This window comes from Corticium candelabrum, chromosome 16 (assembly GCF_963422355.1).
Source record: "Corticium candelabrum chromosome 16, ooCorCand1.1, whole genome shotgun sequence".
In the NCBI taxonomy this organism is placed as follows: domain Eukaryota; kingdom Metazoa; phylum Porifera; class Homoscleromorpha; order Homosclerophorida; family Plakinidae; genus Corticium; species Corticium candelabrum.
Genome location: NC_085100.1, coordinates 2178743 through 2202874, shown reverse-complemented (window position 1 = coordinate 2202874; position 24132 = coordinate 2178743). Strand labels below are relative to the sequence as shown.

General features: G+C 42.7%; 3 protein-coding genes across 3 annotated transcripts; all 3 read left to right on the top strand.

Moving 5' to 3' along the window:
• Positions 1-1851: 1851 nt before the first annotated feature.
• Positions 1852-6786, top strand: LOC134192478 (protein bark beetle-like). The gene has a single exon (XM_062661216.1). It carries the CDS (start codon positions 1852-1854, stop codon positions 6784-6786), a length of 4935 nt encoding a protein of 1644 aa, XP_062517200.1.
• Positions 6787-11983: 5197 nt separating this feature from the next.
• On the top strand, positions 11984-19581 carry LOC134192108 (uncharacterized). The gene is made up of 17 exons (XM_062660800.1): positions 11984-12128; positions 12191-12550; positions 12614-12747; positions 12839-12990; positions 13057-13209; positions 13264-13459; positions 13527-13888; positions 13961-14118; positions 15110-15227; positions 15296-15385; positions 15449-15541; positions 15604-15846; positions 15904-16314; positions 16383-18650; positions 18716-18967; positions 19085-19216; positions 19278-19581. The coding sequence occupies exons 2-16, from the start codon at positions 12200-12202 to the stop codon at positions 19192-19194; spliced, it is 5091 nt and encodes a 1696-aa protein (XP_062516784.1). The 5' UTR covers positions 11984-12128; positions 12191-12199; the 3' UTR covers positions 19195-19216; positions 19278-19581.
• Positions 19582-20305: 724 nt separating this feature from the next.
• Positions 20306-23905, top strand: LOC134192476 (zinc finger MYM-type protein 1-like). Its single transcript, XM_062661215.1, has 6 exons — positions 20306-21487; positions 21546-21619; positions 21680-21988; positions 22066-22246; positions 23579-23638; positions 23795-23905. The coding sequence occupies exons 1-6, from the start codon at positions 20306-20308 to the stop codon at positions 23903-23905; spliced, it is 1917 nt and encodes a 638-aa protein (XP_062517199.1).
• Positions 23906-24132: the final 227 nt, after the last annotated feature.

The following is a 24132-nucleotide window of genomic DNA, read 5'->3' as shown; positions in this document are numbered from 1 at the left end:
GGCCCCAGGGTTCTCGATATTAGTAGATGGATGTGGCCTTTAGACGACCGACAAGAGCTAACGAGACTTACTGTAATAAATACCCACTCTAGCAGCTGGCCCAACGACGCCACTGATAGTCCTAGCGCATGTATCCTCTGATCAAATCATGTTGTGGTCATGCTGTGCTAGATTTGATTTAGTAGATTGATTTGTCTTTCTGTCTGTAGCAGGCTACCGGCAATCGTGCTATTCTACTACACCATCTCCTTGTTTTGCCTAACAGGTAAGCGTTTCAGTGACATGAATCTACACCAATAATATATTTAAATTTTAGTAACATACGGAACTCCTGAGACACAGATTAAAAGAATTTATTCTTCAAGTGACACGTTAACGCTCGCCAAAAGTCCATATGTTGCAACCAGTGACATCACAGTCAGCCAAGGTGCCACTCTCACCATAGAACCGGGAGTCACCATCAACTTTCAAGCTCGAGTCAGACTTCATGTCCGAGGAACTCTCGTTGCCAAAGGCTCACTGAGCAATCAAATTTTGATGTTTCACAACATGACGGAAGGTGTCGATTCCACTTCTATTCGTCTAGTGGGAGGTCAGAGTTCCAAAGAGGGAAGGGTGGAAGTGTTCAACGGTCACAATTGGGGAACCGTGTGTGATGATTATTGGAATGCAGATAACGCTCGTGTTGTATGCAGACATCTCGGCTTTGGTGAACCCGTTGAAGCATCCACACGTAGATTCGGTCAGGGAACGGGAATCATCGCATTGGCTAACGTGGACTGCAGAGGCGTGGAAAATTCACTGTTTGATTGCCATGGAGGGAGCAGCTGGAATAACAACAATTGTCAACATTCAGAAGACGTTGGTGTTGTGTGTGGCACGGTTGGTGTTGGATATTGGGGAGGGATCGTGCTTTATGATGACAACGCGACCGAAACCATCACGTACAACGCACGAAAGTACCACAGTAAAAGTGTTTTAGAAAATATCAAAATAGTCAACGCTGGAAAAACAATAAACAATGCTCCATCAACTCCTGATTTGTTGGTACCAGCTATCACCATGACAACAGCAAGTCCCTCCATCACTAACGTGTCTATTGTAGACATCAGTCACATTGGTATTCAGGTTAACTCTGTACATGGAGATGTCCACTTGTTTGGTCTTACTGTTGCAAACAGCAGCAATAGCGGTATATCGGGCTCACTGGCGTGGCAATTTAGATGTGATGATTGTCATTTCCATAATGTCGGTGCAACTGCTATTGACATCACTTCTATTCCACTGATACTCAAACCATCATCCAATGCTCCAACCCACCAAGGAGACTCTAGTACAACTACGTCATACTTTATTGCTGATCGTGGAGCATATCTCACATTCAGCGTTTCCGGCTACAACGACTACACAAGTTCAATCAGCACAATGTCGGGATATGGACTTGCTATTACATTCCTTCGGTTTTCTGGTTATAGAACAACACTTACAGTAATAAATGAAATAACAAAACAGAGTGTGCTGTGGCTCAGCGTTAGTGGCACAATTCCAGAAAACGTCATGGTACCTTATCACAAAGCAATTTTCTTTCTCGACCAACGGTACAGCTCTAGCTCAGCCGACATTAAAGTTTTTGTATCAAGATATCCTATTGGTAAGTCTTTGTTCAACTGCTACAACTATACATTTCATTATAAGCATATTCTATGTTTAGGTTCTCGTGGAGAAAATGTAAACAATTGTAACATAACTGGACTCGTTCGAACGTCGAGTGGAATACGACTGTTCGGAAGTGCTGGCGTCCGACGTATCATCGACTCTGTCATTACCGGCGTAACAGGAACGGCAATAGAAATGAGTGGATCTGCCAATCAGGTGATGATTTCATCAACAAACATACGATGTCATACAAGCTCATGGCAAACTGGCATTCGAATCAATACTGATCAACACATGCTACAGATCGCTGATTTATATGTTACCAACTGTTACAAAGGACTAGATACATATGTATACGGCCATGCTACCGGGTCTGTCGCTATATATAACAGCACTTTCATCGAGAACTCATACCGAGGAGCAAATCTCTACAGTCATCAATATTACTACAGCTACTTGCCTCAGACTCTACAACAAACTTCTCAGCTTCAAGTTTCTAATTGCACGTTCTCTGGAACTACAGACACTGCACTTTATGTTGATTTTTATGTCTATGATTCCAACTCATACTCGGTTCACATCAATATCACAGACAATACGTTCCAACAAAATTTGCAAGCACTTTTGCTTACACACGGATATCGTGACGGCTATGCCATCATCGCTAGAAACAACTTTATGAACAATAATGGAAAATGCTGCTCGGGAGCAATGGATATTAATGACAATTATTATTACAGCAGCTCAATACACGCGCCAGTTATAGTTGAAAACAACGTCTTCACATACAACAGTGGAGAATATGTAGTGAGGTTGAATACAAGAGCATCATTACACTCTTCTCATCAACACGTTGACAGTTTGTTAATATTCAGAGAAAACGAACTGACAAATAACTCTCTGTCATCTCTCCCCACCAGATATGCAGAGTCTACTCCAAATGCAGTAATTGTCCTTACTGGTACAGGCTACATGAGCGTCTACAATAATATACTTGACAATCAAAATGCAAACACAGAGCTGGCGGTTCAAGTGGAGGGATACTCATCACTAGACACAATGAACGTCACACTCAACTGGTGGGGAACGACAAATGAAGAAAAAATTGTAGAAAGAATATTTGATTTTGATGATCGTAATCACTTGGCAGTCGCTCAATATTTTCCGTTTCTTCTGTCTCCGTCCATCTCTCATGTTGCATCATCAAGTCATCCGAGATCGTATCCTCCGTTTCTGAATTACAACAGAGAAGTTGGAGGCCAACTGGATACTGATCTTACATTAACTGCTTCCGGTGGACCTTACACTGTAACACGTGATGTGACTGTGCTAGCAAACGCAACACTGACTGTAGAAGCGGGTGCCGTGCTGACTATCTTGCCATATGTTGGAATATTGATAGAAGGAAGGATCTTGAGTAAAGGAACGCCTGACAATCCCGTTACATTTACTCACATAGTAAATGATGCTAAAAACAAATCAAAGTCTGATACACAATTACTAGTCCGTTTCTCTGAACCTGTTAGCTACTCTTGGTACGTATACGGAATTATTGAGCTGCAACTCAACAGATTGTGGTACCCACTTTGTTACAATTCACAATCGATTGACTATTGGTCATTCGACCGCTTTGCGTTATTGTCATGCCAACAACTTACTTATTGGAACAAGCATTATAACTGGTACCACGGGTGGTGGCAGGCTGAGTGGTTTCCTGCCCTCGGAGATCCTATTGTTCGTGATTTCTGGTGTCCCGAAAGCGCAACGTCGTTTAATAATTGCACGTTCAACACATCTAGCTACGCTCCTCATTCGAAATGTTTACAGGTTGTACAAGTTTATTGCTTCTGTGATCGCGCTCTATGTTATCGACAATTGTCTCAATTTACTCAAACCAATTGGGCAGGTATCCGCTTTGCACCAACCAGCACCGTCCCCAACTATCCTTTCAATCAGAAAACGCCACGATCCGTTCTAAACCACACGGAAATTATAGGAGCAGGTCATAGATATCACACGACAGTACCTTCTGTCCAATCCATATTCCGTCCTCCACAAACCAATGGATTAACTATCAAAGGCTCGGCATCGGCGGCTATGGAAGTGTCGCACTTACACGAAGAAGCTGTTATCAGCGGGGTGACCATTGTAGGTGCGGCTGGAGATGGTTTGGTTATCCTTAGACCACGTGGTAGTAGTCTGATGGTAGAGTATGTCACAGTCAATGATGTAGCAGGTGCAGGAATACGCGTCTACGACTTTTGGTCTCTATTGTCTGCCAACGTGGACTATGAATCCATTTGCTCTGGACAAACTATTATATCTGTAGACCCAGAAGAAGGATCTTACGTTGGAATGTCTCAAGACGATCATTTACCAGGAATTACTTGCTCCGTTGTTATGCAAGGTCCACCTAACACTATACTCTCTGTTCGTCTTGTCAGTCTGAGACTTTACAGCGATGATACGCTTTACATACGAGATGGAGCTCAATCCGCGAGCTCTCTTCTTGTTTCATATTCTGGATACAGAACGAGTTCTAGTAACGCGCCAGTCTTGTCTTCCAGCAACAATATTTACATACAAGTGACAACAGGCCAGAAGACGGGCGCTCCTGGATTTGCTTTGTTTGTTGACGTCATTCCTACTACTGGACAACAACCTGTTGTTATCATCAAGTCAAGTTCTATTCATAATTCTCAGTATGGTGTGTACTTTGAGAATGCGTATGATGATGCTCGAATACAGAACGTCACAATCATGAACGTTCTCAATGATGGTGTGTATGTTTACAGTCATGAAGGTGATGTGATGGTTGATAACTGTACTATAGCTCATACAAGAGGAAATGGAGTGGAGTACAGGTATGGAGACGGACAACAGATTGTTACTAACAATCGAATTGTCAACGTTTCCACGGGAATATATCTGTACTACACCCCTAACAATTTCGGCTGTCACTCGACGTTGTCTAAAAATTTTATATCACAGGCCAGAAAAAATGCAGTTTTACATAGGACATACAGGAATAGAAGACGTCAGTGCACTATCGATATTTCAAACAATTTCTTTGAGTCTAATGAAGAAGGAGTTTATCTGCAAAATGACTACAACTCTAACGCGCCACTGCAACTGGATTTCACCGTTTCCAATAATTTGTTCTCAAATAACAGCGGCACAGACTTATTCTTTTCAAGAAATGGAGATTGGAATGGAAAATTCAATATTTACTCCAACACGTTTGAACAACATCGAGTTGGAAGTGGAGGATGTTTGACGTTGCAAGGTTATACGACTTCGTTGGTATCAACTGGCAATCTCTTCACACACAATAGAGGAACTTATGTTGTACGAATAGAACCACAAACCCTCACCCAATCTGACTTTGTATTTACTAACAACACAATGATCAATAACTACGTAACCGAAAGTGACACTTACCATCGAGATGGTCGCTCTGCCGTCCTGATTGTGTCCACTTCAGATCGTTTTCTAATCAAAAATAATCATTTTGATAATCCGAGATCTCTGTTTGAGTTAGGAGTCGAGATACCAGTTCAAAGCTCTCAAGAGCGAGTCATCGATGTGACAAACAATTACTGGGGAACGACAGACGAGAACATCATTATTGACCGCATTCATGACTTTGGTTACTGTTCTCGCTTAGCTTCTGCACAATATTTTCCTTTTCTCACTTCTAAAAACGGTCCTACAGCTTCCCCTTCCGTTTCTGCAACACTGGTTATCACTCGTCCTAATAGCATCGTACGAGGGCGTGTGTCGAGCAACACAATATTAGCAGCTTCTGGTAGCCCGTACGTTGTTACTGGAGACATCACCGTCTTACCTGGCAATACACTAACCATAGAATCAGGAGTAGAACTGAAATTCACTCACAATACTGGAATTCTAGTGGAAGGACAGCTCATTGCTCATGGCAACGACAATTCTCCAATATTACTGAGAGATGATAGCTTTGCAATTGGTGACTTGCAGCTAGAAGAGGGCAGTCTAAGACTCGTTGACGGTTCATCTCAATGGAGAGGAAGAGTGGAAATATTTCACAATGGCAACTGGGGTCCAGTCTGCGCTGTGCATAATTACAGTGATTGGTGGCAATGGTGGGGAGACCATGATCATTATAACAGTCGAGTGATATGCCGAGAATTAGGATACTCTAACGCTAATTGGCAATGGCCTTACGTTGATCCAACCCTAGAAACTTCGACTACCGCAGCGTGGCTAGAACATGTATTGTGTAGAGGAGACGAAGAGACTTTAAGACAATGTATCAATTATGATCTAAAGAAAACTACCTGCCGCTACGGTCAATTAGTGGCGTCATGTTCCAGCCAAAACGTCGACGGTCATTATAAAACGCACAAATCCGTTTATCATTGGACTGGAGTTCGATTCTCTGCTCAAGCGTCAGGCAAATCTTCAATGAGAAATGTGATTATTAGTAATGCAGGAATAGCAAACGCAGGTCATATAGCTGCCGTTCAAAATGTTGGAGCAAACGTTGAGTTATTCAACGTCGTCGTCAATAAGAGCGCGTGGACTGGAATAGAAGTTAGTCATTCCCCCTATATCAACATATCTCAACTGACGGTGGAAGGGAGCGATGGTAATGGAGTCGAACTGATCAATACGGCTGCTAGTTCTATTACACACTTGACAAGCAACAACAATGTCGGTCATGGTCTGGTGATAAGAGTCGATAGTGTTTTACAAAGGATGTGGGATATTCCTGTCTTACATAAACAAATAGTTGATATCTGCTCAGTGTCCAAACTCTCGGCTGCTTCCTCGTTTTTCCTCAGATTCATAGCTACGCCTATTTCGAGAGGTTACTCCATCCAATCTTGCTCTGCAACAATTGACGCCACTTCTCAACACGTCATCTCGGTTCACATCATGGCTATACGGTTTCAAGAACCGAACTCAAACGTTACCATCAACCAACAGAATGTTTTCCGGTGGAATCGACTAGAACCCAACTATCCTCTCCACTACACTTCACAATCTCAAACCATTACAGTTGACGTAAGAGCAGAATTTACCGACGAAAGACATACGTTAGAAGACAACTACTTTCTTGCTTACATACAGCAGCATCCCACAGGTTAGTGACAAACCTCTCAATTAAGCTAAACAATTTCTAAACAACGTTCTAATAATTTACAACATCTAATATATAAAGCTCAAATTGTCTGTCTGTGTGTGTGTGTGTGTGTGTGTGTGTGTGTGTGTGTGTGTGTGTGTGTGTGTGCATGTTCGCGTTTGGGGGCCACGTCTTTTGTCCGTTCCAAACCGAAATAGGCACGCACACTCGGTACGCACAGGCGATGGTTTGTGTAAAAAAATTTAAAAAATTACGCACCGGGTCCCCTCTCGAGGGGTCGACCCTCGCGTAAAATTTCTCGACGACGCACACGCTACACATTCCGGTTCATTCGAACACACGCCCGCACCGGTCCCGTGTAGATCCTATGCATCGCCGTCCTTCGCAAAGCTTCGAGTGATCGAATATCTCTTGCCGACGAAACCTACTCTTCTATCGCTTGCGTTTCTCTCTAAATTCTGATTGCATTTGCACCGAATCCAACCTACACGTTTTCTGCAGCAAGCGCTACACGGGGAGTGTGTCGATTTCTATCGAAACAAGCGCGAAGAACAAGATTCGAATTCATTCAGAATATCCGGGACCTCGCAACAAAGATGCACGTGACGTGTCCACAGACCTATCTTTACACTACAGTATCTTGCCCGTACGAAGGACGGGCCATGGATCCTAGTAAGAAATAAAAGTCAAATAATTAGCTTGATACAAATAATATAATAATACAGTACCCGTCAACCAAAACATTACTTTTCCCGGCATGTGGCCAGTTCTGACTATTCGAAATTTACATAACTATTGAAAACAGGCAGCTGTCCAACAGCTACTATGTTTACAATAAAGCTAACAGCGGCCACAACGTGTACCCTACGAAAGTACACAACACGTTGAATGTCTGGATTGCATGTTATAAAGAAAGATGTGTTACAAAATACAATTGCAGGAGAGTAATGCGATAGACAAAGGGCTAAATATATAAGCAATATTTGAACTTTTACAGATGTAAATACTCAACAGATGTGCTCCCATCACATTGCAAGCGCATTCCTGATGAATAACGGATTATCAGGCTTAGCACTCAATACCAGCAAGAGCAGCCACGAAAGATACGATTTCTCCCTCAGTGACTCTGTTGTGTCAAACAACACTGTCGGCGGGATTGACGTCGCGGCTACAAGCTCAGGGGACAATGGATACGGGTCGACAGTACATACTTTTGAATTGAGCAGAAATATCATTTCTCGTAACGGACAGTTGGCTACGACGACGACACATCTAAGATCTAGCGGTGTGAACATGCAAGTAGACAAATCCAACCTTCTCATACAAAACAATGTCATTGAGAGTAATGCAGGCGGAGCTATTACCTTAAAGTTAGACAGAGGAAGTGAGAGCTCGTCTGTTGTTGTAAGCAACAATCAGATTGAGGCAAATGTGGGAGGTGCCGCCGTGTCGTTGTCTGCAGCTAGTGGGACGACGGGACCGCGAGCATCGATCACTGATAACGATATCAGTCATAATTCTGCTGGTATTTTGCACGACACATTATCTATCACTAACGTCGCTGCTAACGTGAATAGAAATACGTTTTACAACAACACAGCTCGTCACACCGTACGCTGGCAAACTGCATCACAACATTCTGTAAACAACCAGCACTGTTCACGTAACATCTTCTATTTGAATGTGGGGCAGAAACCAAACGAGAGGTGGACCATACTAGCAGACGGCGTTGCCGCTTCGTATAGTAGAAATGTGTTCTTCAACCCTGCCAATACATATGAAATGGTAGCAGGAGCGGATCACTACCAAGGAAATCATGAAGCCAAGAACAACTGGTGGGGAACAGCAAACTTGAACAAAGCAGAACTGAAAGTATTGGACAAACACGATGAATCTTACAGAGCAAATATAGATATCACGCCCATTAACGACACCAATCCTTGGTCAGTTCGACCAGGTATATCTCTATCTTCCTGCACTGTCTTAACTTACAAATAATTGTTTCAACTGTGTATTCTTTAGTTTGTTCTTTTGGTTGGAAAGAATTCAAACAAAACTGTTATCTCTACGTAAAAGGAGCAAGAAGTTGGTTTGCAGCAAGTGCTTATTGTCAAGTAAGTGACCATAAGTCTATCAATCAGAGCTATAATACAATACAAGCAGAAGTTAATCGTCAAACTACCTCAATGTTTATTGTTGTCCGCTTACAGAATCGAGGCGGACAACTAGCATCAGCACTAAAAACAACAACGTATGCTACACTAATACCGTCATGGTCAACTGCAACAGAAGTCTGGTCTCATAACCAAGGGTCTGACCAATGTGTCAGTCGAACAAATGGTGGAGTGGAAAACAAAAGTTGCAGTCTCCATTTACCGTTTTTATGCATAATCGTTCCTTCTGGTATAGCACTTGTAACTTAATAGTTCGTTGGTAGAAACTCCATAGTTAACTATATACGTGTTCTGCCTTGTTTAGGAGACTGTCCAAACAGTTGTAGTCAACATGGTCGATGCAACAGCAATACTCGAACTTGTTTATGCAACAAAGGATGGGCAGGAAGCGATTGCTCCGATTTCGATTGCTCCCAAGTTAACGAATGCTCGGGATATGGTACGTGTGTTGGACCTAATCAGTGCCGTTGCAGAGTTGGATGGAAGGTCAGAGAACACTATGTCTTGTATTCACTACTCTAAGCCACACACTTCGCGTATTTGTGCTGTTACTTCCAACAGGGTCGTGCGTGCACTACCACATATTGTGGATTATATACAACATGTCACGCATGCAGCAGACAAGCAGGATGTGGATGGTGTGATGAAAAGCAGCAATGCCTACCAGGATTGGGAATTGGGCCCGACAAACACATCTGCTCGTCATGGTTCTACTACGCTTGTTATTCCCCACAGACAACTCATTCCTGCTTGCAGCGAATTAAGGTAAGAACTTGTGTAGTAATGAGCAACGGAAAATGTTATTATAGTTAACTGCTATTGATGTCTCTACATAGGAGATCGGATGTAATGATCCGTGTAATTGGAAAGTGGCAACAAGCAGCAATGAAACGTGTCAACATTGTCACGATATTGACGCTTGTTACAACGACATGGTGAGACTACATGTGTCACTAAAACGTACGTAGTAATCAGTTTAACTCTGTTTGAGCAGGGATCTTGTCCGTCGTGGAACGAAGCTCAATGTCCATACGGTAGAGTGACTCCAGACTACGGACTGGACGTAAACGAGCCAAAAGTAGCAAGTCACTTGCCTCTTTCTCAACCGTCTGCTCGTCAGAAAAACAAACGTCATACCAACATTGATCAAACTACACGACGTTCTTCTGTCGATCTCTTTAACGACGTCAAAGTGTTTGGTAGTGATCATGTTATATATCGTATGATGGGACACCTCACGTCAGAAGAGTCACTCTTTATTACCAAACCGTCTCTACCTCTCTTCAGTGGTCACATCATGGCTAGCAGTCAGAGTGGAGGAATTCTAGATAAAGTATCTTCTGTTGGCAGCATTGGATCGTACCAGTTGATCAAAAGCAGACCAGCCACACTAGAGAACGTTATCAAATACGCTGACTTTCGCGAGAACGTCGAACTGGAGTCTGTTATTCACAAGGCTGCAATAGAACACACTCCTGATTCTGACGCACTGCTACGGATCATGAACTCCAGCTTTCCGACTTTGCCTGGAGCGTCGAGAACGTTAGTTATACCGTCCAGTAAGCCAGTCTATAAATGCGTCGGTGATTGGCTCAACGGCACGTATGTGATTGCCATTTCCAAATCTTCAGAAATCCTCGTAAATGGAGAAGCTATTGTGAGCAATCAAAGTTTCGGATTTATTGAAATAGTGCAATCGATCAAAGCGTCTGGAGGTCACACGTTCGTCCATACAATTCTGGCCGATTGTTCCTCTACCACAGCACCAGATTCAATCAAATCATTCATTAGAACAAAGAGTAGTCCATCTTCTAACTTGTTACCGTCTATAACAGGAGTAGGAGGAGATGGTCGACTGGGTCTACTTGTTTACGAGAATCAACTGCCCAGCAATCTCGACATAGCAGTCGGTGACGCAGTGGTAGGTCGGCCCAGCGGTTCCATCGCCGGTTACGTTAAAGACAAATACAACTCGTTTGATGACAAGATCACATACATTGAATTGGAACCGACCAGCGCTATCGGCAAACCTCTGTGTGGATCAGCGATTTCTGATGGAATTGTAGACAGCAATGATGACGGTACGGAATTAGACGACGTTGTGATCATTGTCGGTACGACTGATATTGCAAATAATGCACAAATAATACACGATAAAATCGAAAAAGGATCTCTCTCATTGTCTGCATGCGACCCTATCTCATCAAGCAACCTAGAGCCCACATTCAGTCTAGATCGTATTCTCAATCCTCAGGTAAAGAATTATATATATATATATGTAATATATATATTACATATCATACATGTCATCCCAGATTTCGGTTGGCTTTGGAACTGCTTCGCTAACAACAGAAATCAAATTGTCATATGATCCCAATATTACCATGACGTTCCGAAGTAACCACACTTCACCATTTGTTACCAAGTTTGGATTTCAGTTTGACGGGAATGTTCACCTATTTACAAGAACCAAAGTGGCTCTTGACGTAAAAAGGTAAATTTTCTATTGATTCTCAAACAAAGCAATATTGCAATGATTGTATCTAGAGACGGAAGTGTCAAAGACCCGACGGGAATCAAGGCCACACCTCTTCCTAAATATCGCAAACCGTTCTGTATCACTGTGGGACCTCTTTGCATCCCGGGAATACTCGGGTTTGAGGCATCACTGTCATATAGTCTCAACTATGATGCAAAGTCTTTAGGCTATGCATCAGACATCGAAATAGCTCACGAGTACGTGACCAATGGAAGTCTTAAAGCGGGAATCTTGTGGCGCAATGACGTTGGCAGCGAGTTCGTTAGAGAGGTAAGATACACCTATGGTCGATAAGCGACTCGTCATCTCTAATTTTCTGTTAATTTTAAACTATAAGGCTAAAGTCAAATCTTATCAAGAAGTGCCTTTGAAAAAGTTCATATCAAAGAGTAAAATAAAAGGACGAAGCTCGTCACTCGAAACGAATGTTTCCCCAAACTTTCAAATCACGTGGCCATCTCCCTATCGACTACCTGAACATGTCAACACTAGAGTACCATCATTTATTGAGAACAAAGGAGGGGTGTACGTCACTAACACATTGTCTCCTTCTTCACTCACAATAGACATACAACCGACTTTACATGGAAAATGGACAGCAAAAGAGTGTTCTTTGGGCTGCCCTCTTGATAAGGTGACACAACAGATAATGCAATGCGATGTGATTAGTAACTAAATATTGTGATAACATTGCAGAAGTTGGAAATGGAATCACTGGCTGGTGTGAGCAACGTTGCTGGTTCTATAGAACTTTATTTGCAAAACTTTAAGATGACAAAACAACTTCAACCATTGCAATCAAGTCATTTCATCGATATAAAGTCAGGTGTGTGCATGAAGCAGGAAACAGATTGCCCGTGTGAGTGTCCCGGCCGTGCAAACTGCGAAGAAAAGAATGGCATCAAACGTTGCCTTCAATGTCTGAATTCTTATTGTTCCTCCCCGTGTCCTCCGGGTACAGTCGAGCAATATAACTTGAAACAAAACAAAGTAGAATGCAAATGTCGCTGTGCTGACTTCAGTCTTAGAGACAACGGAAACAGTGGCGATTGCAAGGTATACTATCACCATCATTGTCTCTTATTTAAGCACACAAGGTCGATTGAGCATATTTTTCAGCAGTGTGGCTGTACATGTCAAGATGGAACTAAAAGCACCATTGGACCAGACGGTCAATGTGGCTGTTCTTGCAAATGTAGAAATTGCCAGCACTCCACTCGCGGTCCAAGTGGTTGCATTTGTCTCAATGACAAGTAACAATTCTCAACATAGTCCATACTTGTGTTTAAATTGTTAATTATTGTCAAATTTTTTAAAACAAAGTATGTTCTCATATTAATTTAGGTGTCCCTTATGCCTTGAGGGTATGGAAGCAGTGTGGCAAGACTGTGTGTGCAGCTGTCAGTCTAAACAAGATCGAGGAGGTCTACCTCCCGTTTGCGCTGAAGGATGGAGAGGTCCTTTCTGTGATGTTCCCGACTGCAGCCCTTGGCCGTGTTAGCTTATTTCTATCAAATGCAAGTCCTTAACTCATTATAATTACTGCTTCATTCTCATTTTAGACTGCTCTGACAATGGTAAATGTACAATACCACAAAGAGATCAAGCCGATCTACATCCATACTGTGTGTGTGAGCCTCAATGGATTGGCAGAGGATGTCAAATTGCAAGACCGAGAAGAATAGCAGGAGATCCACATTTGGAAACTCTTGATGGTCTGTATGAAACAAACTTCCTTCCTCTCTGATTTTTAAAATGTCATGTCTTAGGTTTCAGCTACGACTATTTTGATATCGGAGAGTTTTGGTATTGTAAAAGTCGTGACAATGACTTTGGAGTTGCAACACGATTTTTCAAGTATCAACGAGTGTCACTCATTGGAGCTCTAGCAATCAAGGTGGAAAGTAATATTGTAACAATTACAACTCCATACAATCCTTCTCCAAATGATCTCCCTTTTGTGAGGTACGAAGCAGCCATCCATCTTACACAAGTTTCTAACACATAATATTTATCAATTTCTTTCCTATAGAATTAATGGTGTTGTCGTGGCTCCACTAAAAGATGATAAGCTGAGTTTAGCTAATGGCAGAGTGCATATGGAAGTCACTATTTATCATAATGATTCCTCATCAACAAATGAAGAAGACAGCGGCACCATTAGAGCTCTCGTTGCTTTCCAGTGGTATGATGATGTCTACTTGTCTGTTGAAGTTCGCTACAGTCCTGGCATGAAAAGACAATTCATCAATATTCTCTTCTCTCCAGTTGCCACATTCAAAGGCAAAACAGATGGTCTGTGTGGCTACATGGACGGAGATTTGAATAATGATCTGTTGGGATCAGATGGAATCACTTATTCACTACAGGATAACGTGACATTTGCAAAGACATGTAAGTTCACTTCTTTACAGACTGCACTCTATTTGCTGTGACATAATTCTGTTGCCCATTTGATGTTTATAGGGAGAATCACGCAAACGTTTAGTGGCTCTGGTTTGAATGGCACGTGGTCTTGGTCTCACTCCAACTTTCACAAAGACGATGTGATGGATATCTCCTACACCGATCCTACATTTGTACCACTATACAGCATTGCAGACTTGCAACCATCTCTCAGACAAGTATGAGTGTTACACTGTAAAACTATTGGCAGTAGCTGTAAGCATATCAATGTGGCTACGACTATCCATTCAACCATGGAAATTTGTGTCAGTGGCGTAGACTGGCATCTCTTTGAGGGGAATTCCCCCAAATTCTCCCCCCCAAAAAGCTTTCTAGACTCTTTGCCAAATCGAGCAGATCAAGAGAAGTAAACAAGGGTTGATTTGAGATTACGTTTATTAAAATTGTATGTCCTGTCATATTTAAGTATAACAATTATCACTAGCGGGTAGTAGCTAATTGTAAAGGCAGTACTATCTAATAAAAAGTTTGGATCAAAATTTTGATATGAACCTCGATACCAGTCTTGCCCCCAACTGCTGGGGTAACACGCCACGCCACGCCAGTGTGTGTGAGTGTGTGTGTGTGTGTGTGTGTGTGTGTGTGTGTGTGTGTGTGTGTGCGTGCGTGTGTGTGTGTGTGTGTGTGTGTGTGTGCGTGTTCGTTCCTGTGCAATTCTAAATAGAGATTCTACAACCAGAATTTCACCGTGAACAGTGTAATTCATATCCTAATTAATTAGCTATAAACTTTAGTTGTCTAGAACAGTACCTAGCTACCTTTGTTTATCTTGAAAACCCTACACTTAGATTCTAAAGAAATAATACAGCTGTGTACTGACCGCATCGACGAAGGTCCAGATCTGCCTAAAGAAACGAGTAAGGCAAGTCTAGGTCTAATTAGCTAAGCAACAGACATTATTTCCTACTTCGATAGGCAGCGTTTGCTTCCGTTTCAATGCCACTAAGTTGTCTACTGTACCATCGGGTACTGTACAGACCAAACACTCTAACCTGTATGTGGTATATTTAAACGATACTTAGAAATCGAGAAAAAGCGCACAACCGTCATAATATTTTTACGTTGTATAGCTACATCTTGATCGTTATCTAGCCTAAGTTTGGCATTACAAGCATTACGTATTTACACTAATTGAATATTTCTGCCCAGATGGCCATATCAGTGTGCAGTTCACTGAATCTAACTGGAATAAAACTGAACGAGTGCATATTTGATGTAGCGGTCACTAACGATACATCCCTGACCGAACAGGAAGCATTCAAGATTGGTAATATTCATCTGAAGGGTGTAACCGATAATTACTAACTTTTGTAGAAATTTCATCTTGTTTGTCAGGATGTCCAACTCAATGTTCTGGCAAAGGTCGTTGTGTTAACAACACTTGCGTGTGTGTTTCGGGATGGTTTGGAGACGAATGTAGTCGAGGTTATTGTTTCTGTGTTGTTGGTTTGTGTGCAGCCCATGACCCTACATGTTACCTATCTATAGGTTCTTGTGCAAATTGCAGTGTGAATGGGGACTGTGTGTCCGGATTCTGTCGCTGTCATTTTGGATGGGATGGACCGTTCTGTGAAAGGCCTGGTCAGTACTCACTTTGTCGACTAGCCGATTTTTCGAACTCAACTAATGTGTCTGTTTTGCAGCTACTTGCTTTGGTGTATCAAACTGTACTAGTGCTTCTCATGGACTGTGCAAGTCGGACGATGTGTGTGAGTGTACACCAGGTTATATTGGTGAGTCGTGCAACGAGAAAGCGCGTTGTGATAACGTGAACCATTGTTCTAATCATGGCGTGTGTGTCGATCATGATAAGTGTGAGTGTGAGTTGGGTTGGGCTGGTATTAACTGCACTCTGTACTCGTGCGAACTGAACGGATACTGCAACGGTCAGTAGTTTCTTGGCGTCCCACCGACTTTTTCTTTATTGTGTGTTGATTTTATAGGCCAAGGTCGATGCGTCGATTTTGATGTGTGTCAGTGTGATGTGGGATGGGCTGGTGGTAGCTGCACCACTCCTCTCTGTAACGGTGTAGACGAGTGTTCCGGTAACGGCGAATGCGTGTCACCTAACGTTTGCCAGTGCTACGATGGATATTCGGGTAGCAATTGTGCCGTTGCCGACGTTTGTCCTGAAGTGAACGATTGTTCTGGTAACGGAGTGTGCCTTTCCAAAACGAAATGCAGATGTTACTCTGGCTATTCTGGTAAAAATTGCAGTCAAGCGCAGTGCAAGGGAAGGAACGATTGTTCCGGTCACGGCAAATGCGTTGAAGTGGATCTGTGTGAATGTGAGTTTGGATACACCGACTCGAACTGCAGTTCCTACTCGTGCGAGACACATAACTTCTGTTCAGGTCAGTCAATTGCTAGATAAATAATACCAAGGAGAGTATTACTTTTATATAATGTACTTTACATTCAGGTCATGGAACGTGTCTATCGTTTGACCGATGTTTGTGCCAAATCCATTGGAACGGTGTAGCTTGTGACATTCCCGATTGCTCCAACGTGGACAATTGTACCGACCTTCCTCACGGGACTTGCATTGCTCCTAATACGTGCTTATGTGAGGCTCAGTATGATGGAGACAGTTGTAATGAAACAGCAGAAAGCAACGCCAACCCACCAGTATTTGCAACATCAAAAGTCAGTCTGATAGCTGCGTCCAACAGTCGCGTGGGATCGACAATTTTGAGTTTATTTGCTACCGATGGTGACCGCGGTAAAAACGGACACTTATCTTACTCTCTCACCAGCACTAACAACAACCATACATATTTTCGATTAAATGGTAGCTCGGCTGATATCATTCTATCAAAGTCACTCGAGTATTTAACTGGATCTCTATTGACTTTCAATGTCATTGCTACTGATGGTGGCGTGCCGAGTCTAACAGGATCTGTAAACATTGAAGTATCCGTAGTGAAGCCCAATCAACATTGTCCCGTCTTCAAGAATCTTCTCAAAGTCGTTCATGTTCCGGAGAGTGCTGGGATCGGATATGTGATAGCTCACGTAACGGCCACCGACGACGACGGTACGGATTCGGTCAACGGTGTCGTCAGCTATTCGTTGGAAACGGCCAATGCAAACACCATCGCTACGCAAAACCAACTGTCGAGCGATGTGGGAGCGTTTTCAATAAATACGAACTCTGGAATGATAGCATCCCGTCGTCCACTGTCTGACGATACGTATAGTGTGATAGCAGTGGCGTCAGACCAGGCCAGTCCACCTTGCAGCTCTACAGCTGTTCTTCAAGTTAATGTACTCTCCTCTAATACTCCTCCTCTCTGTGAACCATCTAACGTCGCCACTTCTCTTCCCTACACTACAGCCGTCGGTTCGCATGTTTTGCGTTTGGATGCCGTAGACAACGATAACGGGACCGATGGAAATCTGACCTTCTCTTATTCTAACTTTCAATCACTTTTCTTGCGCCACGTATCACCATTGGCACTGATGCAACGTAACAAGACAGCATACTTTCAGCTTTCCAATCCACTCCGCTCACTTGTCGACAGCAATTCCAAATCTTACGATCTCTCGTTTTTGGTAAGTGTGACAGACGCTGCTCGTCGTCCCAGATCGTGCACTTTTGCAGTCACTGTTATCGTCACGCATCCATTTCAGTTTAGACACACTTCGCTATCGTCTACCATCAACGAAAATACCGACAAAGGAGTTCCATTGATATTAACCCCATCTCTAGAACTGATGACGAACTTGAGTGGAATTATATACAATCTGCACAATGCAGATCAGTTACCGTTTTCTATCGACCCAACTACAGGAACTGTGACCGTTTCTGGATCAATCGATTACGAAGCAATCTCTTATTACGATATCGCCATAGTGGCTGGCACCTCCGTTGACCCTCAAGCTTTTTCTGTTGCTCATGTCGACATCACAGTAATAGACGAAAATGACAATCCTCCTCGTTTTCCATTTTCACATTACAACGTCTACGTAAAAGAAGACGTGGCCAAAGGCGTAACACTTTTGTCTCTTTCAGCGACTGATGCAGATTCACTAGGAGGACCGGTCGTGTATTCACTGACTTCGCAGTCGCCATCTAAAGATCAACATTTTGTGGTAACAACGACCGTCAATGGAATCACGATTGATGTAGCAGATAACGCCAATCTAGATTACAAAATTACAAACAGATACCAACTTGTAATCAAAACGTGGGACCGCGCGAATCCTCGCTTGTTCAGTGAAGCGTCTATCACAATTCACGTAGAAGAAGGAGATTTCCCAAGTCCGGCTTTCCAACGACGCTCATACGACGGTTGGGTGCAAGAACACACAGCCACCGGAAAGATTGTGTTGACTATACCAGCTCTAGTCAATGGCAAGATAGGCAATCGAGTCACCTATTCAATAACAAACCAGATGTCCGACGCATTGCCCATCTCCGCATTCGACGTGTCTGCTAACGGCTCCATTGTCGTATCTAATTCGTCTCTTCTTGATTACGAGATTCTTCATCAGATCAGCTTCACACTTGTCGCTACGGTTACTAAACCTCGTCTACGCACAGCTCAAACGACCGTCATTGTGCAACTCGAAGATGTTAATGACAACCGACCCCGATTTGACAAAAATGAGTATGAAGGTGAAGTTGTTCTCGACGCTGCCATTGGATTTACTCTAGCAAATGTGACTGCTCAAGATGCTGACTCGGGTAACTCTGTAAAAAATAATATTTACTTTGAGTTCTAAACATTTTTCGTTGTTTGTGGAGTATAGGCTTGAATGGCCATATTTCCTACGGTATCGAGTCTGGAAATGACGACGGAATGTTTTCCATCAACGCAATGGGCAAAGTTCAGTTGGCCAGATCGCTGAACGAGAGCAGCCTCGACAGATACACAATCACCGTTATAGCTCGTGACCACGGACAACCACCTCTATCGTCTACAGCCACCGTCTACATTACCGTCCTCTGTTCGTTAATGGGAATATGTCTACAAATGCCACACGTCGATAGCAGTTCTACAGGTAGCTTTCAATTCTATTTTGTCTGTGTGTGTGCGCGCGTGTGTGTGTGTGTGTGTGTGTGTGTGTGTGTGTGTGTGTTCAAAAATTGAAATGTTTACGTTTTACTTGTTGCTTTAGATGTCCCAGTTGGAGTGATCGCTGGAAGTACAATCGGCGGTGTCGCCATCATCGTCGTTATCATTGTGACTGCACTCATACTGAAAAAGAAAACAAACAAAAAAAACTAACCAACCAAGAGTGGACGCCGAGGTGTATACACAATAACGTGTCTCTGCCTTCTCATTTCAATAACCAACCGTTTTTGTTTTAGTGTGCCAAATCCAATGTATGATGATTTGGCAGATATTCCAACCGAGATGTTCCACAGTCTCGCAAGTACCGGTGATAAGCCAATCTACGAGACGGTGCACTAATAAATGTGTACTAGGTCTTCAACAAAAAGGGAGCTCCCGGACAAACCAAACTGTAACAGTATATCTAGCTAATGGTTGCATATCGTCTAGTCTGTTGTTGCGTTGTCGCCTTAATGTTTCTGCTGTTGTGCTGATTGCATGCAGGCACACATTGCTTAAAAGCTTGTCTAGTAATAGAAGCGATTCTAGAGATTTGCTGAAACGTGAACGTGTCCTTTGTTGTCACTAGCTAGAGTTACGACTGCATGGCTCTTTCTTAAGTTAAAATGTCTCGAAATTAATACGATATTCTAATAATCACGACCTTGCAAAGCAACTGTTACTCCTACTCTGTGACTGTTTGTCACGAACGCAGCTCTAGCACCATATTTGTTCAATGTTATATCTACCCATATCCCTTCGTATGAGTTCACAAGGTAACAAGATTTTTTAGAAAATGTAACTTACATACTCGTAATACCATCCTCTGAAATTTTAAAGTTAATTACTAATGTTAATTAATTAATAAATAAAATTATTATCTTAAACTACAGGACCTAGAGCTAACTTCGGGATGTAGAGAATGACAATTCTTACATAATGAGATTTATCAGTGCCAGCTCAGGGCCGGCGGAGCATGGCCGGACCAATATTTGAAAGTAGTAGTTCCACCAGGAGACAAAAGCAAAGAACTTTCGGTAAACGGTATGGGTAATTAAATAATTTGTATTTGATCGCCCTGCCGGTGGAGGAAAGGAAAGAATTCTATCAGCAGTTAATTACTGGCAGGGCCAAATCGAAGTAACTCACCAAGTCCATGTTAGACTGTCAGCGTGCCTGAAGTAGGCGGAAACGTTCCGGAAGTCACTAGGAAGACGGCTTACCGGAAGTAGTAGGTGTGCCCCAGTCAGGTAAGAGCTCAGCACATGCATGATCACTGGACAGTATGTCGTCTTCTACAGAATCTGGTCAGTCCTGTCTACCTGAAGTTCCAAGTCAGCCGTATCAGCCAATGTCCGGTTTCGTCTTTCCAAAACGTACATTCGGTAAGAAAGTAGTCGTCAGACGATCGTGTCAGTCGCATTGGTTTGAGAAGTGGAAATGGCTGCACTATTCCACTAAGGATGATGTCGTCTTCTGCCACGTGTGTGTGGTAGCGTTGCAGTCGAAGAAGATCAAGTGGCAGAAAGGGGACCCTTCCTTTGTATCAAAGGGGTTTTCCACCTGGAAGAAAGCCACGGTGGCATTCAAATCTCATGAATCGTCGTCTTGCCACAGGGAGGCAATGCAAATGATCGTCGAATTGCCCAAAACTTGCCCAGATGTAGGTGACATGCTGTCTAGAGAGCACGCAACTGAGAAGGGACAGAACAGGGAGTGTTTACTCAAGATCATCTCCAATTTGAAGTTTTTAGCCAGACAGGGATTACCGGTTCGAGGAGATGGGGATGAGACTGACTCTAACTTTATTCAGTTACTGAAGTTACGTGGTCAAGATGATCCTCTACTAGAATGCTGGCTATCTAGAAAGTCAAGCAAATATGTATCTCATGACATGCAAAATAAGTTCATAAAAATTATGGCATTGTCTATTCTTCGAGAAATAGCTGAATGTATCCAGAAGTCTACATTTTTCTCCATCATGTGTGACGAATGCACAGACTCATCCAACAGAGAGCAGCTGGTATTATGTATTTGCTGGATTGATCATGGCAATTTAGAGCCACAAGAAGATGTCATTGGTATATACCAGATTGATGACATCTCAGCACATACTACTGTCAGTGTCATCAGAGATATGTTGGTGCGCATGAACTTCTCACTGTCAAGATGCCGAGGGCAATGCTATGATGGTGCTGCCAACATGAAGGGTGGGAATACAGGTGTTGCAAAGCAGCTATTGGATGAAGAACTCCGAGCTCTATACACCCATTGCTACCGGCACGCGTTGAACTTGGCTGTTGGGGATGCTGTAAAACATTGCAAAGTGATGAAGGATGCACTGGACACAACTTATGAAGTCTCAAAGCTTGTGAAGTACTCTCCAAAAAGGGATACTGCTTTGAAAAAGTTGAAAGGAAAGTCTTGCACCAGACACCCCTGGTTTCCGCACATTGTGTCCAACAAGGTGGACGGTCAGGGCAGACTCTTTGAAGTCAGTAATTGATAACTACTGTGTTCTGCAGGAGCTTTGGGAGATGTCCAAAGACTATGTATCTGATCCTGCTATCAAGGGCCGCATCATTGGCGTTCAATTCCAGTGTAAAACGTTTCGATAATTGTTTGGGGTTGCTTTGGGACGACTAATTCTGAGGCATAGTGATAACTTGAGCAAGACCCTACAATCACCCAAGTTGTCTGCTGCTGAGGGTCAACGGATAGCTTTGATGACTGTTGCAACTCTGCACGTGCTCAGAGACGACACACAGTTCGATCTTTTCTGGAAGAGTCTTCAAGAGACAAGGACTAAATTAGATGTTGATGACCCTGTCCTGCCCAGAAAGAGAAAAGTTCCAAGGCGATATGAGGAGGGCAGTGCTGAACCTGAGTTTTTTTATGTTTGCAAGCAATTTTATTGCCAGCAATATTACGAAGCACTCGATTTAATTGTGAATGCTATTCAAACCAGGTTTGATCAACCCGGATTTAAACTGTACCGCACTTGCAGGACCTTTTGCTAAAGGCTGTCAAGGGTGACGATTATAGGAAATGCCTCAACCATGTCACTTCATTGTATCATGACGATTTAGATGCCCAACAACCGCAGCTTCATCTTGAAATTTTGCAAGCCTACTTTGGTCTCGTAGACAAGACTTCTGTGACAGTGTGTGACATTAGGGACTACATCTTGAGTTTATCTCCTTACGAAAGGGATTTGATGTCGGAAGTAGTCACCGTCCTTAATTAAACTCATTATGGCCTGCCATCTACCAACGCCGTCAGTGAGAGGTCATTCAGTGCCCTCAAGAGATCGAAAACGTACCTTAGGAGTACAATGAAGCAGGATAGATTAAATCACCTACTCTTGCTGCATGTGCACAAGGATCGTACTGATTCGCTGTCGCTGACACATGTAGCTGAACAGTTTGTCAGTAGTTCTGAACATCGATTATCAGTATTTGGACGATTCTCGTAGCTGTATAGTGTTGTTAGCCTTGAGTTAAGAGGATTGTGCATTAGACTCGTATTGTGTCACGTGACTTGCCCCGCCCTTTAGTGTGCGTTAGGCCTGACCAATCTAAATTTGCTTCCGCCGGTCCTGCAGCTGTTATATCGGCTAGGATTTGTCTCGCGTAGTCTGACCCTCGTGCGCGTACTAGTTCCGCCTACTCGAGTTGGTTTCCGGAATTCCATGGTCACGAGCCTATATTAGCTAAGCGAGCTCTTCTACAGCTCTAGTAAATACTTAATAGAAACTAACCGAATTCGAACTAAAATTTAGTATCTACCAATTTCGGCTGCATTTGCACTGGTGATGCATGCGTTGCCGTAGCAACGCTGCCCCGTATAACCGACACTACTGTATGTTTCAATTCGACGAATCCACCGACTCTGCCGTGAAGATACAATCAAGGAGGCCTCGTCCTCCTCCAAAGACGAGCACGGAATGGCTAGAGAAAAACAACTACACCAAATGGCCGTCAAGAGTCGACGCAGAAGAACTTGGAAACGTTGGATGAGATTACAACAGCAAAGAAGCAATAGCAGCAGATCTTATGAAACATGCACGTAATAGAACACCTTGACAACCGGCCGTTTGACACACACAAACGGTTGAAAGACTAACAATTTCACTTTGTAGCTCTGGACATCAAAATCCTAGAAGAAGTGGAAGCAGAACTGATGCAACCGGAAGAAAAACTGGGAGTCCATGCGAACTCATTCTTTGAAACCAAACAGATGGACACGACTACAAGAAGCAAGACTGCAGACGGTCTGCGCTTTGCCCCTCATCCGGGTAAGCACCTTTTTTGAAATTGTAATTACTAATTTAGTAGTTACTATTAATATTAAAATTAAAATTTGCATTTTCAAAATTAATTTCTACGTATTTTTAGACTAACGTTTAGGCCGGTCAACTCACAAGTTTGATGATATAATTGATTATTAAATGTAAATTAAATAAGTGATTCTACACTGTCCGTAGGTTATAAAAATTTATTAAACAAATATTTTGTTTTCAGGCATCTGTTTTATCTGATTTTGTTTAGTCTTTTAGACTGAATTATATGATTATGATGTGGTTGCCGCGTTCATTAATATCAAACCAAAACAGAAGGTATTCACTTCAATTTACTCAAATTTAAATCTTAATAGCAAACTGGATGTTGCAAGTCAAAAATGACAGTGAGGATCAAACCAAGGCGACAAAAGATGTGAATTAGAATTTACAAAATTTGCATGTACTAGAGGTGGGTAATAGGTCTGTGTGCAGGATCCTGTCTTTCCTGGATTCTCTATGGATGAGTTGACTCCTTTGCCAAGTCAAATGGAGGCTCTGCAAATTTTACTGAAGGTCACGCAAGCACAAGGATTCAAGGCATGATGTGATTGAAATGCATGTGTGCAAAATTTTTTATCATTTGCCCGTTTGTACGGCCTGGATTTACGAAGTTGTGGAAGAAAGTGTTTCTATCTCAATCATCCGTCGCTATTCTTCAAGTAAAGTGCTTTATGTGCACAAACAGTCTGAACTACTGTTTTTAGTTTTTAGTTTGATTGTAATACATATTGATTGTGTATATGAGCAGTAACACACTCAGATTTAGCAAC